This window comes from Achroia grisella, unplaced genomic scaffold (genome assembly GCF_030625045.1).
Source record: "Achroia grisella isolate CSIRO2021 unplaced genomic scaffold, CSIRO_AGI_Agris_v1 utg782, whole genome shotgun sequence".
Classification (NCBI taxonomy): domain Eukaryota; kingdom Metazoa; phylum Arthropoda; class Insecta; order Lepidoptera; family Pyralidae; genus Achroia; species Achroia grisella.
The window spans coordinates 1,663,693-1,684,816 of record NW_026713022.1 but is presented as its reverse complement, the minus strand read 5'-3'; the positions used below and the strand labels follow the sequence as shown (position 1 = coordinate 1,684,816).

At 30.5% G+C, this 21,124-nt stretch overlaps 1 protein-coding gene across 4 annotated transcripts in view; it reads left to right on the top strand.

The window, feature by feature from the left end:
• Window positions 1-13,884: 13,884 nt before the first annotated feature.
• Window positions 13,885-21,124, top strand: part of LOC131851235 (neuropeptide CCHamide-2 receptor-like) — a 76,347-nt gene continuing 69,107 nt past the window's right edge. For all 4 annotated transcript variants that reach the window (XM_059201698.1, XM_059201701.1, XM_059201699.1 and 1 more), the window contains exon 1: window positions 13,885-14,266. In XM_059201698.1, the coding sequence (XP_059057681.1) occupies window positions 14,264-14,266 (3 nt within the window). In that variant the 5' untranslated portion in view covers window positions 13,885-14,263. The remainder of the gene's footprint in view (window positions 14,267-21,124) is intronic.

Sequence of the window (21,124 nt, the reverse complement as noted above, 5' to 3'; positions counted from 1 at the left end):
TCGCCTCAAACTCCTGCATTTACAGTATAAATAGGATATAGGTGCCTTTTACAAATTGCGTATACTTGCCAATTTATTTACCTACTGCTACTGAAAGTTGTATCTTTTTTGTTAGTAGTTTTTGCCAATTCATCCCCTATTCGCTTCAAATAATAAGTTCGGATATTGGTTTTGTCATTGTAGGTCTAGTTTCAGTAGACAAGGTCGTATTAATCACGTTCTAGTTTCGATAAAGTATACCATTATATTTTACCCACCGCCAACAAAATATTGCACTATTTCAAAGTATGCAGTTTTAAGAATGTAGTGGTGATGGTTATATGTCAAGTCACAAGGCGAGTTTTAAGGCGCTTGTGACCCGGTGATCAACATGCTCACCATCTTTATGATGGAGGACCACCGGCCGTAAGGGGTGGTATCGGACAGTATACATATATATATATATATATATATATGTATATAGATCTCCGCTACCGTCAGATTGCCATCGTCAGTGTCGTGACTCTATGGTCACGCTTTACATTATTATGTATGTTTATATGGTAATCTATAAGGCATTTATAATATGGGCCTGAAATAAATAAATGAATATCTATAGATGTAAAATATGTGAAATATATGACAACTTAAAGTATGTTACAGTATTTAGTGCGACAGTACTTAGTGGGTTACAGGCAATCTATTAATTTACTTTGTCCTATAGTCAACACTCGTTTATTCATTAGTGACAGGTTCACTGACAGATAAGAGCCTGGCTGAATATATGCTATAATCAACAGTTTTATTACGTATTACAGAAACAATGTCCATTACAAATTATATAAAAAGAAAGAGACTTCATTTTTGTAAACTATAACTTAAAATTATATTTTATGTGAAGTTACGATTTACTATAAGTATTTTGGGTCTACATACAGCGAGCAGTTATATTTTTTAATATATGTGTAGAACGATCATAGTTACAAAAAAAAACTAAATTATCTTTGATTTTTTTTTAAATAAATGTCTTTATCGCCAACCAGTCTCGTTGTACCTAACTTTGTCATATTTTTTTGGTGAAATAATTACTTCATTTGTCAAATCCTTTGAAAATATTCTTTTAGAAAAATATTCATATAATTTCTATAGGTAAATTTGAACGAACTTTTCTGTAATTTCCTCGAATCATTTAGATATTTATACAATCGCCATATCCTCATATTTTATTTTATACCCTTTTACTCTTTTTAAAATTTATTATTTTGTAAAGAATAAACATTTTGTTTTGAATAAATATTTTACCGCTTTTATGGTCCCGATTTTAATAAATATTTCTAAATTCATAATTTACGTGCCACGTGTAACTTTCTAGGTAACCTACAGAGTTTGAATAGCTTCATTAGCTTCGTCAGAAACCTCGATAAGTTATGAGGTCAGACAGGTGATCAGACAGGAATGTTATATTAGGTAATATTTGTAATAGGTAAATGCCATAAAAGATAACATAATCAGTCTATGTCCTCTTAATACATAAATAATTATATTGTGAATAAAAAAAATATTCCAACGAATATAATATTTTTTTTTTAAATTCCCCTTTAAAAATATTTTTAGATTAAGTGTAGTATTATTAAAATACATATGGATACAGGAATTTACGTGATAAATACTCGGAGTAAACTTATACCATAGCAATGTCAAATTCGATGTAGATTTGTTAAAGATACTTATATAGATATACATATATAGTTGACAGATATAGTTATACATACGTATAGTTGACTAGCTGTTTTCCGCGACTTAGTCTGCTTTTGTTTTAAATAAAAGTAAGCTTATTTATAATACAATCCATCTTCACGCCACAGTTTCCATTTAATCTTGAAAGGGTAAAGAACAGTCAGATAGACTGACTTTCTGATTTATAATATTACTATGGAAGTATGTATTTAAGGGCATGCCCCTTTTTATACGACCATGGTAAAGCCAAATGGAATAGTTATGTTATTCATAGACTGTATGTTGTTGTTTGTATTTACGTATATTTTACCAAAACGCCGAAACTATTCATTCCCTTTGATGACTGTGGGGTTCATCGATTCGTTATTATGACCCTAGTATCATCGGCTGCTATTTATACGATCAAAACAAATATTATATCAAAAAAATGGACCTTACAGTTCTATAAACATTGGAATTATGCATATATAGTTTTGACGGATTTAGTGGTCTAGCGAACCCGTGATCGGAAGCACACCGCTGTGCTTCCGATCACGGGTTCGATTCCTCGCATATTGAAAACATATGTTTCAATAAATAAGATTGTTGGTAACGGTCACAGAAAAAAAAATCAGTTGTCACCTATAACACTAGCTGTGCTTAGCTTGGGGCTGGAGGGCACTAAACTTGCCAATTGCATATATTATTTATAAGTGTTGTCCATAATTAATGTTATATTATTCCTCTGTTTATCTTTTTATTGTCACGATTAAACGGCTGTGTGCTGTTTTATATTTGAAAAATAAAACACTCTCTGTCTAAGAAAAGAATGAATAAATAAAGAGTACATATAAAAATATATTAACTAACACATGTAACGGAACTCTGTGATTATCTCTCTGGTCTCGAATATTTCATGAAAATGAAGCTTCGTCCATTTTCACATGTATCCTTCGGTACATATGGTTACATAGTAAGGAGGTTATTCTAGAGGTTGGGAGATTAGAAAGGAGGAGTTTCTATGTAGTGATACATTAATTCACGAGTAAGGATTTTTAAGGATTTTTTTAAATAATTTCTTTTATTTAATCTATCTTTAAGGTATCTCGAAATCCGATCCAATTCTCAGAGTAAAAGAAGAACAATTATTAATATTGTACAGGACTCCTGGGGGCCGCTGGCTGGTACGACTATTCCTTATTTTTAAATATTTATATTTTATATCACTATGGTTTTGTTATTGATTTTTTTACGATTCCTTGTATTGCCCTTTTTCATATAGTTTGATACGACATATATTTTTATAATATACTATCCTTTTACATATTGCATCTTTAATTACCACCATCGTTGCTGCACCGACCCCAAAGCCCTATACACATTAAATATTAATATACTAAAAAAATAATACTTAAGTAACTACACGTAATTTGACCACTGCATTAAGTGTGGAGTTAATGCATTAGAATAGTTTGTTCAGGGGTAGCGGTTTAGTAGCGTGCATTATGCAAGAATTAATTGACAACGCAGTCAAGTATGACATGATATTATGATAAGACTTGTTTACAAATGGCTATGGCATTACTATAGCAGCAAAAGTGGTGTTATGATTACAAAACGTCTTTGTCAACTGCAATTTTTTTTTTAAACGGACGGTAATTGTATCTGCTGTTTACATATACGTACAATATATCAAACAATATAACTATTGAATAATTTATCAGCTGACACAAAAAACATTTATACTTTACCTAATTTAAAATTACATTGTTTATTGAATAAATATTACTATTCCGTAGACGATTATTACAAAGACGTCCAGGGAACTTCATTATTGTTTCTTCAGAATTTGCATTATTTCGGATGTATGTATATGTATTGTACATGCCTATTGGTATTATTATATGTACATTATGTTTGTATGTGTCTATACTAATATTATAAAGACGTAAAGTTTGTGAGTGGATGTATCGTAATCTCCGAAAGGTACCTACTACTGATTAGATTTTTAAAATTAGATTGTAAAAAATAAAAAAGCAAGCGAAGTTGTGCATATCAGGTAGTTTAAAAATAAAAGAACTTATTATGTTATACCTACATGTATAATAATAATTGGTATTGAAAATGATTCCTCTTTTCACTTATTTATGTATAATAACATAAAAGAAAAAGTGGCTCCCGTAAATAAGACAATTTCAAGCGAATTTACCGCAGACTATAAAATACACTAACTAATATTAAAGAGAATTTTACGAGTGTTTTGTGTTTGGAGTAATCTTGAAACCTGTTAAACCAACCAGAGAGGTCAGTTAAATCTTGGATGAAGCCATAAAATAATTATAGCGATAATAATCATGATTTATAATTAAATCACATTAAGCTAGTTCGATAAGATTATTATAATTAAAAATTAAAATTAATATGTACTAGAATATGGTTCGCCAATATGGATGTTAAAAAACTTTGTTTAATGGTAGCAGACATTCGTAATTCTTTTATATTAATGTGAAAGAGAGATATTAATGTATGTCTGTCTGGCACATGTATATCTGTATGTTTACGCTATCTACCACACGCATGAGATTGAACAGCCACGTCCGGTTTCTTGGTATTACTCATACGTTGTAGTATAAACGTATGAATATGCATAATGTATTTCTTTGCACTGATCCAGATATTGCGTAAGTAACTCATAGTGCCATTACACATCCTATGTAGTTGTAGCCCACACATGCATAAACATAATATCTCCTTTGGAAAGTTTCTACTCCATCCTGAGGAGATAAAAACCAATGCTTCTAAGAATATCCTTCAATTCTTGTCCCCGACGGGTCTAGGTAGCGAACTCTGAAAAAGGGCGAGCACAATAGATCTATGTAGGCTACAATGTTACAGGTTCAAGCATCTGACAATAGCCCAAACAACTCAATAAAAAAAACTTATAGTGAAAGTTACTCAGGCAGGTTACTGAAAATATCTTTTTCAAGTCTGCCATTGACGTCGAACAGACTCTTACCAGATGAAGTAAACTACACACAGAAGGTCTGATTTCTACGTTTTTTTTTTTATTTTGTTGTTGATAAGTGGTCTCCTGAACGAGGATTTAAAACCATTGATCACCATTGTAAGATATTAGTCTATACGGATTGATTCCGTTGTTATTGTAATAAATATCTATGTATCATTTTATTCACATACCCATGAGTTGATATTATGGGTAAAATATTATATTACAAAATTGAAATGTATATACTAAAATTATCGACATGTTTCATCTTTCTATAATTAAATTCATGAGATTATATCCTTGGCCTAATCACTATTTTAGACTTAGTTTCAAAGGATGTCAACATTGTACAAAGTCACATAGGTATTTTGTCCAAAGAATTTTGCTCAAATTATCACTATTTTGGTACCAAATATGTTTGCAAGATACCGTAACAGTTCGTATCAAAAGAGAACTCAGACTATAATTTCAAAGTTTGAAACGCGTTTCATTTTCAAGTAAGTAAAGTCTTTTCTAAAACTTATACATAGATTTAATAGTTAAAAGAGAACGCTATCTCCTAAGTTAGGGTCATTCAATTTAGTCACAAACATTGTTCCTAGAAACAAGGTATAAAAGAACTGAGAAATTGCAAAGTCAGGTAGACTCGAATAAAGAGGAAGCTCTACTTTTTTGTATTTATGATGATTTATTGGTTACTATATAATAATAAAAATAATATCAAGACAATTCTCATAGTGCTATCTAGACCCAAGATAAGCTATCTAAAGCTTGTGTTATAGATAACTAATACAAATACATAGTTTTTTTTCTGTAAATACATACATATTATACATAGAAAACACAAAGACCGATACAAACAATCATAGTCATGAATAGAAATGTTTGTGTCGTGCGAGGAATCGAACCCGCGACCATCGGAAGTAAAGCGGTATGCTAAACCGCTAGACCACCGAAGTCGTCAAATATATCTTCATTAATAACAAAAGTAGTTTGTCTTAATTCACCCAATATCGAGTCAAGTTTGGTAAGTTATTCTATGTACAAGGCAAACGTTCCTGGTAAAAAGACTTTCGTATATTTGTCTTTTATGCGTTACATTGATCTAATTGCGATGGTTGTACCAAAAATTAGAGATTCCTACAATATTTGTATGAGAAACGGGGGCGGTTAGTTTTACATAACAAAGACCGTTTGCAAACCAATGAATAAACGAACATGTTAGATATATGTAGTTAGTAATATCCTATCTAAATTTGCATATGCTATTCCACATAATGATTAAAATAAGAGTTTAGATTGCATACTTAGACATTTACCCCAATAATGTTTATATTATTGTTTGTTGTCACGCCATATAGTCTGAGGGAAGGTATTAAATCAAACTGGAAGAAGGCATTGTCAAAATAATAAAAGAATTTAACCTTACGGAAGAACAACGTTGCTAGACAAAATCGGGCGATATGTATTCGATGTGTATAAGTTACTATTGCGGATTATTTCGTGCTCACCTGTTATTAGGTTTTCCCCTGGGAATTTTAGAAACTTTTTACTTTTACTTATTTATGTAGCGTAACTATATAAATAAATAAAATACTTAATTATAAGTTTCTAGACCCAGTGGTTTAGGCTATGTCAGGGATCAGAGTCAAACGTATGATAAACGAGTTAACAATTGTTGTTTAAAAATATTGATATTGTCAATTTCAATTTAAGTTCATACACTCAAATAAAAGTCTAAAAAAATGCATACTAATACGAAATTGAGAGAATTCAAATTTTTATCTGGTCATATTTCCATTATTCTATTTGTTGATTTGGTATTCATACGATAAGTAATCTTGCTTTACTGAATTTGCAGGAAAACTTGCTGTTTATTAAGACGAAGCTAAAAATACTGGGCAAATACGTGACTTTTGTATATAAAAAATACAGTTGCTTTTTGTTGAGAAAAAATGTTAAATTACCTACCTGTTCCGTCCAAGTTAAATCATTTCCGACAAGAAATTGGCTAAATGTTTAAAAAGATGGTAGGCACGAGAGTTTATTTGTTGTTATGTATTATAATTATATCAATACAAGAGATGCATCCATATATATTCTGTCTAGATTTTCTGTGTAAATTGGAATAAATAATGTCAATGTAAAAATCTGTTATTCTATCTTTTTTTGTTTTACTGGTTCTGTTGAAGCTTGAATCTGAAAATTCGTGTGCTTATTCAAAATGTATAGATAATAAGTTTATTATTCTAAGTAACTAATTATTTATATGTCGCCGAATGTATAGACCAGTTGGTCTATACATAAGGAAGAAAGGAGGTCTGCGAAATTCTTAGACTTGAATTGTTTAAGAATTTCTAAGACCTCCTCTCTAATTATAATTTTCCGATAAATCTACTGTTTTTAGGTTCATCCAATTTGTCTCAATAACCAATTCGGCGACATATATATAATGTATAATTAGAACATAATAGTTAGGTATTTTTAAATAGAGTTTTTTTTTATTCCTGTATGACATGATTTACTGAGGCTGACTTCCAGTTCTACTTACTGCGTAACACCATTGTCCCATTGCACAGCACATATTATCTTCTTAGATTCTGCTACCCATAGCACTTAGATGTCGCCATCCATAACGACTAACTGTCTTGATAAAATACTTTTTCATTCTTCTTAGAGAAATACATTACACGATAAATTTCCTTACGACTATTATGCCCTGGTTAATATTGTATGTTTATAGTTTTATACAGTGGACAGAAAAATATTATTGAATTTATCTGAAGACACCGAAAGTACTTTTGTGTATAAAATACGGAGAGAAAATCCCGTTTGCGGTTTCAGTATTAAGATACTACCCACACCATCTTAATACTGAACAAATTGCATTGCATTGTTTAGTAGGAAGATAATTATGTTCTTTTCCTGAAAGTTTTAATATTGTATTGTTTCGGAATTAATTAAAATATTTTCTTGCATTTCTTTCTACTTACCTTTCGGGAACTCATTTCTAAACTAGATTTGTTATTTAAACCCACCCCGACTTCGCCACTGTCTACATAACTTTATGACATATTACGAGTGTATACTAAGGAATTATATATGTATATGTATCAAATAGTGAAAGAAATCAGTCCAGTGCTTTCAGATTTTAAATTGTATAATCGCTCGTATGATCTTCTATTAATTTTAATAATATACACATTGCTAATAAAAAAAAACAGTCTGTTACTTTTTTCCATGATAACTTCACTGATTTAAGAAGATCTACCGTTACCGTCACTATTTTATAATATTATTACAAACAATGCTCTGATTGCTCATTATTATTAGTATTTGTACACAAGTTGTACAGAAGTAGGTAATAATAATATAAATAATATTGTTTAAAGGAAAATTCGCTTGCGTACGTTTTGTGTTGTGTTTGTAGTCGCGTGCGAATGTTGACAGAACAATAGAATCGCCTAGACCTGCACCACTGTGGACGTGTATAGAAGCAGCTTGTATACAAAGTTTATTAGGGTTGTGAGAAATAAAACATGCTCTTAGGCAATTGAAGTTTAAATACTTAATTGAAATTTACAGCTGTACAATTTTATATATGTTTGTTTGTTTGTAATACTTTATTGTACAATAGAAATTACAAATAAAAAAAACACAATCTACTTAAGTAATAAATACGTACAACGGCAGACTTATCCCAAAAGAGGGAATACTTACAGTCAACCTTAGAGTGACTGAGAGGAATTTTGGAGTGGTGGAAATAGGTACAATAAATAGTACGCTAATATCACTCATGCGTTTCTATCCCTCCTCTGATCGATCCTCCGTCAAACTGGGATCGAAATTACAATGGCCTAAGTTGAGAGATAACTCCTAGCGGTACCTTCATACTAGTCGCATCCGTCAAGCGGGAGTAAGCCTCCGCTCCATAAGTCAAGTGAAACTGTAAAGGCCATATTATTAGTCAACAGCATTAAAGTAGTTTAAAAAAATGCTATTCCGTAGGACTAATATAGCATGATCTTATCCTATTATTCTACTACTTTATCTCACCCTTAAATCAAAATACATCTTAGTAGGTACTGTGTACTACTACTGTACACCGGATCTAGTTGGTGACTTATATAACTTTACGGAAAGCCTACCTCATATATTATGGAGCATATATATATATTATTACATATTTTTTTATTACTATTTGTAAATATCCAAATAAATTTAATTGTTATATGGATAATTCACTCACGTACACAAACCTTGATAAAACAATGTCCTCGCCTAGACCTACACCAGAGTGGACGTGTTTAGAAGCAGCTTGTTTACAAAGTTTGTTAGAGTCGTGAGAAATAAAACGTGCTCTTAGGCTATTGAAGTTAAAATACTTAATTGAAGTTACATCTGTACTGCTGTGGTCTAGCTAAACTTTTAAGAAATATCAAATGTGAGCGCTCTAAGTATTACAAAACGTCCCAAAGAAGTAAGACAATTGCAAATTTTGGTGACATCTTTTAAACAGTGTATCTGTACTATTTCTATTTATTGAATTATATTAAATTATTAACAAGTTGAATATGATAGAAATATATTAAGTCTCTAAGATCCTTGTTGCAGCGAATGTGAACTTTAGAACAAAAAACCTAATCATGATCCATTCCTGTAGAAGGTACACCAGACGCTTCTTATAGGTCTAAAAATCTTATATATCATAGTCACAAGACACTCTCCTTGATATGAAGCCAAATCTCGAGATCCTTGGCGTTGATATATCCAGTGAAGTTCAGTTTTGCGGTCATTTGGAGGACAAGGCTAAAATAGCCTCTAAAAAGTAGAGCGAGTATGCTCAGTAGAGTGAGACGGTATTTCACAGCGGCCCATCGCTTGTAATTATACAAGGCACAGATCCGGTCGCATATGGAATACTGTTCTTATCTCTGGGCGGGAGCACTACAATACCAGCTACTTCCATTTGACCGTATTCAGAACCGAGCAGCCAGAATCATAGGTAATCAACGTCTTTGTGACAGGCTCTGCGGCGAGATATTGTATCTCAGTGCATTTTCTACCGCATTTAGCACGGGGAGTAACCTGAGGAATTGTTCGGATTAATACCAGCTGCTGAGTTTCACAACCGTACCATGCGCCAGAAACTAAAATATCAACCTGATCAGCTGGATGAATGGCGGTCCTCCACAGTGCAGTTTTCTGGAAACTTTTTGCAAAGCACAATCACATTATGGAATCACCTTCCTGTAATGGTATTTCCGAATCGATATAATATTGAAACCTTCAAGAAAAGAGGATATTCCTTTTTTCCTCCGACAACGCACTTGCAATTCCCCTGATGTTGCGCATGCTCATGGGCCGCGGTAATCACTTACCATCAGGTGAGCCGCAAGCTCGTTTGTTCTCTATCTTAAAAAAAGTCATAATGTAGAGCAACCACTTGAACTGCAGTTTGTTCTCCTAATCTTAATTCATTACGCAAAATGAATATCAATTAATGTCGGATAATTAATATAGAATAAGATTGCCGTTAAAAATCCCATTGCGACTGATATAACAATGGGATACTTAAAGAGCAAAGAATACGAGTATTAATATCTATAAATAGTACCTATAAAGAAATAGCCGTTTCGTCCATCTGTTATTCCGCTTACTTCTTCGAAACCACGCAATGAATTACATGCATAAATATAATATATATATGTATATTATTCATGTTTTTCTATCAGTTTTTCAATACATATAGTAAAGTTCTTACTTACTTCAATACGTCTGTTGTTTGTTTAATTAAGTTTGGTTGGTTTATGTACCTATCTTGTCTATGATTTTACTTAAATTAAAGATAATAAGATACCGGAAAATGCCAGAAATATATAATTATATTATATATATATGAATATAATTATAAAATAATATTCATATTTAACTAATATACATAAAGTTCCACTTACAAAACATACTTAGATGACATGTTAAATCTAATAAGTAGATAATTCGTTACATTATGTCACATACAAGAGCTAAAGTTACCTTCGCCGCCATAATGCGTGTAATGAAATCTTACCTTTAAACTCGAAATATCACGGTTAATTTCCAAACTATCCTGGAATTGCGACAACCCTAACTTTAGCCAAACTGTCTGTTTATCCATATCAGTCACAGTACGTCAAGGCGGGACAAAAATATTCACGTCACTACGTGGAAATATAAAAGTAGCTCAAATCAACCGTAATGTTTTACGTAGCATCCTGTTTTGTACCGTAGTAAAGCCATTACAGCCCAAAAGTATTGTAAATGAAAGATGGTCGATTTGTCAGTATTTTGTGTACATTTTACTACATATTTATCACCGATTATAATAAAATAGCGACCTGCTCGATTTCGTTTGGTCGCATTACATGCTTTTTGAGTTATCGGTTTTTCTCTACTTCAATATAATGTACATATCCATATGAACATTTCTCACTGAATCACTCTATCTATTGCGGAAAATTACATTAAAATCTGCTGTGTAGTTTAAAGAGATCACTGCAGTATTAGCCAGAAATATTTATAACTGACGCATTTTATATCTCACATTCGAACTCATGTCCTTCGTGGTCTAAACCGGAACATTAAACCACTACGCTACGGCGCCCTTTAACACCTACTTTTTTCAAAGTGTTATCTTTTGCTTTCCACATTATGCACAGTAAGTATCTATTTCCTTCTATCAATATACCTTCACTTGTAGGTTTCTTGGAAGAAATCTCTTATATGTTTGAGAACGTCCTTTATCAATCTTGTTTCCTCTAGAAATTGCGTAACAAACATTGTCTGTACGACGTTGTATATATGTTAGACAGGAAAAAATTGTGTTTTAAATTTTTTGTTTTTCTTGCATTTAAAAGAACGGTAATATTATACCGGTCTTTACCGAGCGTCTCATAATATGTTTTTAGTCCAATTGGTTAGAAAAAAAAGTTTGAATTTATTGTCATCTAAAAACCACGTATACAGTCAGGGCTCAGTTAGTGAACAATAAAATAAAAATAAATATGAAATTTAACAATGGCAGAATTATACTGAAATAATCTCTACTTACTGGATTTCTTTGTTGTTAAAACATTTCCAATATAATTGAAAAGGATTTCAATAACTACTGAGTTTATCAATAAAGTCACGTAATATGATAAATATATTATGATATACATAGTAAATAAAACTTAATATTAGGTAAATACAATGACTAAAACTCAATAAAATCCGAAATGTTTTTATGTTTTCACAACACTAGCTCTGCTTTGTGACTTTATTTGCGTGTACATTTGTAGACGCCATCTATCATAATCAAACGATAATAATAAATGAAACATATTACTTTATTAATTAATTAATTAACCTTTTAATAATATATTTTTGTTATTATATTATATTTTTTAAGCTTTTTAATTTTAGGTTCTATACAATTAAGTTATTATGTAAATAAAATATTAATTAATAATTAACCACTCAAATCATATTGAAAAATATTGACCAAAGCAATAAATTCAAATTATAATTTATGAGGTATTGGGTATTATTTGTGAGCTTTCATAATCTGTTTAATCTATGTTTTGAAACATATTCTTTGAAAATGTCATCTAGATTTCCTACTCCGGCCAAAATTAGTACACAAACTAACAAACCTTGTTTTCGCCTTGTCACTTTGCGATATTATTCTAAAATACATATGATACATGTAAAAAAGATGTAAATAACATGATATAAATTTATTCGAAGTATCGTAACCTCTAAATTTAATTTAACAATAGTATTATTGATTCTTGGCTCGAGACTAGCATTATTGGAATTGCTCAATTTCCCCTCAAAAAGTAGGTACGTGATTTATTATTCGCAACAAAATTTATTATGAGTATATGTGTATGAAATATACGAGATATGAAACAATAAGTATGAATGTGGGTACAGATGTGTTTTAATTTGACATAACTGTTTTCTCTTCAGAACTATTATTTTATTTACCTAATAAATTGATTTATTATAAATTACGATATTATTTCAAGACAAAAAAGTTCGTTTGATTCTTTTTATGTGTACTTTTGTGATGAACAAATGGATTTTATTAAAATTTTCACTATCATTTACAGTTTTATCCAGAAGGTTACGTATAATTCTCGTTAATTTTAATTTTCGTTAACGTTAATTTTAGGTCATATCTGACCTTTACACCTTCACCGGACAGCATTAGAATAGCTCGACAATAAAAGCCTTCACCATGGACAGTTCAACTTAATTATTTCTTTGACTGACAGGTCAAGAATTTTATATTTGCTCATATCAAGTTTTATTAATTAAAAAAAACTAGAGGACATCCATGCAAAGCAAGGATAGCTTGTTAGTGTTACATATTTATGTACTTAAAATTAATTTATTCCTAAATCTGTACCATGTATTTACATGGTACAGGTTTAGGAATAAATTAATTAACTTTAATCTAATATTTGCTTTGAAAAAACTAATTTTGAGGACTAACTAAGCAGGGTTTTAGTTACTCAACAATTATTACAAATACAAAAAAAAAAACACTTTTCAAACCCTATTATTTATTATACTCAGACTTATACTGAGCATGATTAAACCCACAAAAACTGAATAGTGAGACTGAATTCCAGTTCTTATAACTATTACGTTAATAAAGTTGTCAATACTACAATTCTTTTATATCATGCGCCATATTGACATATTTATAAAATGAATGGGCTCACGAGTTAATTGACGATCATCAAACTAGCACTCATGATGTCATGCATAAAGCGGGTGTTTGGAATTATTATCTCAAATTTACAGAACAGGGATGATATGATTTAAATTAGGTTCTAGATTGATAAATATCATCATTAAATATATCAATACGTTAATCAAAATACTTGAAAACTTAAAAACAACAGGAAGGATGTATATACTCTTTAAATCATATTTATATATCCGGTAAAATATAAAAAGAAAAAGTCGATAAATACCCAATTACGCATACCATTTTCCGCCTATAGCTTCCTGGCACAATAGAAAAAATGCATTCACATTGAAAGCTTTTCTTCGTTCAACTACGTTTTCTACCCCAGATTATCTTCGTGAACCATGCGCATTACCTACTCCCATTTGGTCCCGAGAAGTTACGTGTGACTCCAGTCCATTCTGTGAGACTCGATCGCGTGGCCGCTCGGAGGGTGCGGTATGAACATAACTTCGGACGCAGACGTTTTATCTTACTTCGAAATTTAAATTACAGATGACATAAACGTACTTTGAATACTGTTTTAATTGTATAAATATTCCATATTTAAAATTCAAAATATGTTTGACAATTGTGTTTGTGCCAAATATGTGACGAAGTTTGTTGAAGGAATAAAACTTTTTATCCATGAAGTTTAATGATCGTATAAATTTAAATAAGATGTAATTAAAATTACGGTACTTTTGAGTTACTTCGCCTGAAAGTTCATTAGCTTTCGATGATTTATGATGCGGACGCGACGGCACGGAAAATTTTAATCCCACCTCATTGACCGGCTTATGGTGAGTAAACATGAAAAAAATACTGAATGTCAATTGCATCAATGTACTTTGTTAGTGTTCTTAAAGAGTAAAACGTAATATTACTAATTTCAATGACTTAAAACTGTCTATAAACTATTTCATTACTGTATTTTTTCAGTGCAAAAAATGTATATTAAATTTAGGCATGAATTTGATTTTTTAAAGCTTTAAAATTTTTTTAACTGTCTATTACATATTTATATTACAGATTGCAATCTAGTATTTACATTAGTTATATTATAAGAATAATTAACTATAATAATGATTATTATGATTATAATTGTAATTATAATTAATTTGATAAACTTAATTAATAATTACTGCCTAATTAAAAAGTAATAAAAGCAATCGAATGATTGTTCAATTATACTCTAATATGTTCTTACTGCTATCATTACTGTGAAAAATATACTGTGTGCAATGAGTACTTTCTTTTATATAGTCATAATTTACATAATATATTTATTATTATTATATTGTAACAAACAAACCAAACAACCTTTTCGAGTCGGCATATAAAATTATCTAATGAGATGTTCTTAAGTTTAAATAAATATATAATATTATTATTACAACAAGCTGAACCATATTTTTCCATTTAGTTATTATATAGTAATTCACTAATGTATTGGACGTCCATACTATTAGATTTTCAACCCATAAGTGCAGGATTACCATATGTGTATTTCTTTAAAATAAAGTAAAAAAAGCGATACACCTTCACTTCAAACCGAACATATAAAAGTTTGTTACAAAATAGTTATCGTTGAGATTTATCCTAAAAAAACGCACCGTGAAATAACATTGCTGACGTACACTTAGGTACATCAAAGAGAATAGTATAGTGTACTGAAGTAGATTTATGTATAAACTTTAATGTATGCCAACATCATATTAAAGTGTCTTCCGTCTTCCGTATGGAGACGCCGACGTACTAACAATACAATTTTACCACTCACTCATGAGAGATAAAAAGTTATAGCTCATCAATCAAGTGATCAACATTGCTCTAGGAGAAGAAAATTCAAAATAAAACATTATATTGAGTCGTAAGTTCTGAATGATGTACAGCAGTCCCAGCAGGATAGAATGCAAAAAATATTCTTCCATATAGTATTTATAATAGTGTATATTATAAATACTATATGGAAGAATATTTTTTGCCTTCTATCTTGCTTATTTACATTTTAAATATAATTTATAAATTAGCATATATTTGAAGCAGCAAGTATTAGGTACTTGCTGCTTAAAATATATGCTTATTACATAGTTGCTTCTATGGATAGCTGCGTCATAAGACGATTACTTACTTTACTTAGCATATAGGTACCTAATATTACTTAGCATTTTGAGGTGAATAGACTAAAACTACTAACTTTCTACTTTCCTTACAACGCTTACTTTGAGATAATGTGATTAACATTAAAAGGGAAACAGTTATCGACAATCAAAAGAGGGTCGTTTGAAGATGCGTTGTAAAAGATTTATGTGTTGACTGATTAATGGATGAAACATTTTTATAATTAATTTACTATTCAAATGATGCTTAAATTCGTAAGAATAAATGAATTCTTTCTATGAATAAAGAAATGAATCCTTTTCTAATTTGCGTGTTATCAATGTAAACATGGATTTCTTTTCAAGTAAACTCTGTTATTTACGTCATTTACATGGATACTTCGACATCATATTTTTCAGCTGCTAAACAGCTTTTATTATAAAGCAGTGAAGTTAAAGCGCATGATCTCCTGGTCCACCGGGACAGCAACGCATTAGTATGCTATTAGACATATTGGTTGTGGAATAAAAATTATAATCGATCACATTTCACAATTGTGTCATACATGCAACTGTAATGTAGTAGAGAATAATTTGTATTTCCTGCTGTATATCTTCATCACATGCACTTCATATGATGATTTCCGTGTTGTTGTTTATGTATTTAAATAATAGTTACCATAAGATGGGTCGATAGCTTCTTTGTCGTCCTAATTACATTAAAAAATACTTAGATGTCCAATACTTAATTAATTATTCGAACATATATAAATTACAATTTATTCTATCATACGCATATGTTTATTAATTTAATAAATTAGTAAGTTAAATAGAATGATCTATTGTTGTATCATATATATATAAATAAAAAAATTAAATACCACCAAATTTGACTCCCATGAAAAATAATACAAAAGGAAAGGCTTTTGTAATATTTAGAATAACAAGTATAATCCAGAATAATTATTATTCTGGAAAATTCAGCATCTCATGGGAAATAATATCACCGAAATCTGTCAGCTGTTTGTAATTTTGTAATACAATATTTCCATACAACTTAAACAATAATTGTCATTAAAGTTGTACGATTCTTTTCTGGTTTGAAAGTATCTTGCACTTATTTTCTTTAAGGAGATCGAGAAAATGAAAAACAATTTGAAGACATTTTTATACAGCATTTATATCTCGTCCTTATTTTTATTTCAAGGCAAATATATAAAAAATATGAAAAGGAACTCAAATATTTGTCCCGAGGCTGTGATCTCCGACGCAATTTTATATGGAAAACGCCTGCTCTCCGCATGGCTATTTTGATTCGTGAATATCGAATGTAACCCTTGCTTATTAATCATAGCGGCATATCTTCTCTTCTATTGTACAAACATATCTTATTAATATTACAAACGAAAGTTTGGAAGTAACAAACATTTATCCATACTATGGATGTTTGCTACTCTTTCACGCAAAAACTACTCAAGGGATTTTGATGAAACTTTACAAGTATATAGCTTATACTTCAGAAAAACGTATAGGCTATAAATTTCATGCGGGTGAAATTGTGGACACACCTAGTAATTATTACTTTCACGTATGTTTTTCCAGATAAATAGGCAAAGACACTGAGAGGTGCTGGTAAACGCAATAGATAAGATGCCTATATTGCGCTAGGTATATTAGGTTTAATTTGGTTTGTAACTACCGATTCAATCACCGGAAGATCAGTCAGAAATATTTTTTTGTTGGCGCTTAAATAGGGATAGTAACCTACTAAGCTACAACGTTCTTAAATCTCTGTAGATATCACAGAAATCGATATTAGCTATGTGTGGTCGGTTATTATGCATAATCAGTTCCGCTACTGTTTACTGATAACAAAATGTAGTACTTATTCAGGTAATTCTCTAAGATTAGTTACAATAACAATGTAATTATAATAATATCGATTATAATAATAAAAATAAATGTTATAATAATGACGGTGTACGTAAAGTATGACATATGACAATGAATTACGAAGTACATAGCTATACCAACTTAGTTGTCAGAAATGTAGACGCATAGAGTGGTATCATGGACGACACATTATTTATATTTTGATTTGTCGGCCTTGGTAGTCTGGTGGCTTAGCACACCCTTTTACCTACGATGATCGCGGATCCGATTCCTCGCACGGTGCGAAATATTCGTAATCCTGAGTACGATTGTTTATATCGGTCTGGGTGTTTTCTACTTATATTATGTATGTATTTATACAAGAAAAATTATTTAAGTATTTATATCACTTGTCGAGCACATATAACACAAGGTCTGCTTTCCGTTGACTAATTCATATCATTAAAGATATTTAATATTAATTGTCCAGGATTATTTATTTTGTATTGTACACGGTACTGAATAAGTATATAAACGATTCTTAATACTTTTCATATGATAGAGGGTACCTTTGTTTGGCATTCTAAAGACATAACTAAAGAGACTGAGGGAGCAATCCTAATAGTCCGAGATCCCGCTGCAGAATCAGTGTACCCATCGAGTGTTTGCTGAAAACCAAATTTTTACACATATTTATCATTAGGAGAATTTATATCTACCAGGTTGCCTATCAAAATGTGGCCGCTAGTATTTTTAATTAAATTATTAATAATTCGCAATCCGTAAGAAATTTCATTGACTTGTTTTTTCAGTAAAATGTCGTTCACTTTACGGCAACATCTATAAAGACTGTGAAAAATCATGGTTGCCGTTGCGCACCTGGCCGCACCTCTTCGCAGCCAGGTGTACACAGGTATGATTTTATTACATTTATACACCCACAACGTACATTCATAATTTATATATCAAATTAAAGCTAATTTTTTTCTGTTTATTATCATATACGGTTGCCTAACTAAATCTGGCTGCAAATAAGGGTTGCTGGCTATTAAATATAGTAAATATTAAAAGTAGAGTGAAAGAGAGCTAGCGCGTAACACCACTAGTCAAACGAGGATAGCGATTGCCAGCTGTCGGACAGTTTAAAGCCATTGCGCATGCGTCAGATGCTAGTAATATGTAATCATCGGAATGATAAATTCTATGATTTGGTTATAATATAGAATAAACTTATAAACATAGTTTCAAACAAACGTTTGTTTTCAAACTTTGTAACCAACTACTGAATTATTATAGTCGTTACTGAATAATTCAAGAAAATCATAAGAAACTTCTAATACATCAATAGTCGTAATCCATCAAACTATATCAACATTTAGATTCTATTCAATCAAATATTTCACATAAATCAAATTTATTTGGATTAAATATTGGAATTTTCTTATACGTCAATAAATGCAGTGTGTGTTAAATGTGTGTTAAATATAATACTAATACATTAAGTTGAAGAGTTTGTTTTTTTTTTCTAACGCGCTAATCTTAATAACTACCTGATTGAATTGAAAATTTCCTTTAATATTGCGTGTCCTATTTATCGAGAATGACTATATAATATCACGCTACGCTATAATAGGAGCGGAGCAGCAATAAAATGTTGCAAAACGTTTGCATCATTTTCCGGGGTCAGTTAATTATAAATAATCAACAAAGTTTGTTATAATAATCGGACCAAGATGTTGTTGCTTGTATATACAAATTAATGTTCATAAGTATAGCAATTCCATATTATAGGAGTAGCTTTCGATGAATTTACAATTTTTCTTTAAAGATGAATGTAGAAATGCATTATAGAAGTTTTTATTTAACAGGATTAAAAATTTGAAATATTATTTATCTAACATTACAGAATTAATGACATTTTGTATACCAACTTGATGTATTATAATTACAACGATGGAATATATGAATCTTAGATCATATAATATTTTATATGGCTTTTACAAATTACCAGAGGGACAATTAGTACCTATAGAGGTACGGCGTTGTTTGCTTTAAGGCTTTTTCCTTTGTTACCATGCTGCCGTTTGCTTGCATGGAGTTTAGATTTGATTTGTGATAGTGAATTTGTAGCAAAACATGTATCGACATTGTACTTTATAATGTTACATCCCGTGTATGATAGTGGCCACTTGTCTTCAAGGATTTTACAAGCTCGTTTGCTCGTTATATTACGAGTCATGAGTATGAAATGAATGAATTTATTTATCCAGAAAAGTATCTGTAGTTACAATAGGTTTTAAAATAAAGGTGGTATAAAAATAGGAAACAGTTAAAACAATAGGTAACTGGCCTCCTAAGTATATACAAGTACAATTTAGAACAATTTCTGTAGTGTGTATTTTAAATTATTATATTGTAAAAAATAATGTAGTTAAATAAAGTTTTTTTAAACAATTTAATGATGTAAATATGTTTATAATTATTACAGTTTGATAAAGAAAGGATAAAAACGAAAACTAATAAAAATAAAATATCCATTTTATTACTACTAAAAAATAAAATATGATTATTGAAGCATAGCTGAATCTGATGTACCTGATAAATGAGGGTTTTTGGAGAAAAAATACGGATATAATTAAAATATGCAACTAATATGGCAGCGATATTTTATAGACCATTACCAAAAACATTAAGTCAAAAAAATAGATTGTTTTCAAATCTAGCATCATAGAGATCGCTATAATTTTAAGTTCGCAGCTGTTTATTATTATTTGTAAAATAAGTATTAATGTGGATGCATTTTTTTGACAGAAGACTTTACATTTTAATGACTTTAACATTGATAATTGTATTTTTCTGTCACAAGGTTTACGTTATTTTTGTATATTACATTAAACTCTTGTCAATAGATCCTGTTAACGACAGATGACATGAAATGTCGTCTCACATTCCTATAAGACGCGTGACATACCATGTTATGTATTAGTCTGTTCACGGTCTACTTGATTTCTGAAATATTACGTTTCGTAATTGCAACTATGCTATATTTGCTGATACATTGTTTAGCGTAATTTGTTGTACGCTCTCGAAAATGAGCAAATAAACAGAGTAAATCCATGTAAAGCTCCTTTATCCCAGCAATAAGATGAATGCAATTTAAATAAATTATTTAAATGTTCAAGCTTTAATGGGAAACATAAGTATGTTTAATGTTCGCGAAGTTTATTTACGATTACGTGGTATTGACTTTTCTATCGTAAAATTTGTTACAAACATTTGAACTAAATTACAAATATTAAATTTCACTAGCATCGGGCTACAGACTCGTCTTCAGAAAATACATGATAATGATAACGATGACGATGATTACTCAGTAAAATTTTACTTAATTGAAAATCGTGGATGGTATTATATTAGTGCATCAAAATAAATACTGACTTTCAAAGGAATCTTAGGGTCTCTTGCCATAAATTCTCAACTAAAACTACTGCCTGAGTGTTACAAAATATAATTAAAAACTTAAAGTGCAAAGATAAATAGTATTCTGCATGAATATATGCTCTTTAATGATAAGATTTAGTTTAACGATGACTTCATACCTATCTGATATTGACATCCAAGAATGGTTTGTTTTGTTTTGTCAGGAGTACTCCGTTGGTGGTATTAGATAATGGCTTGTGTAGCCTA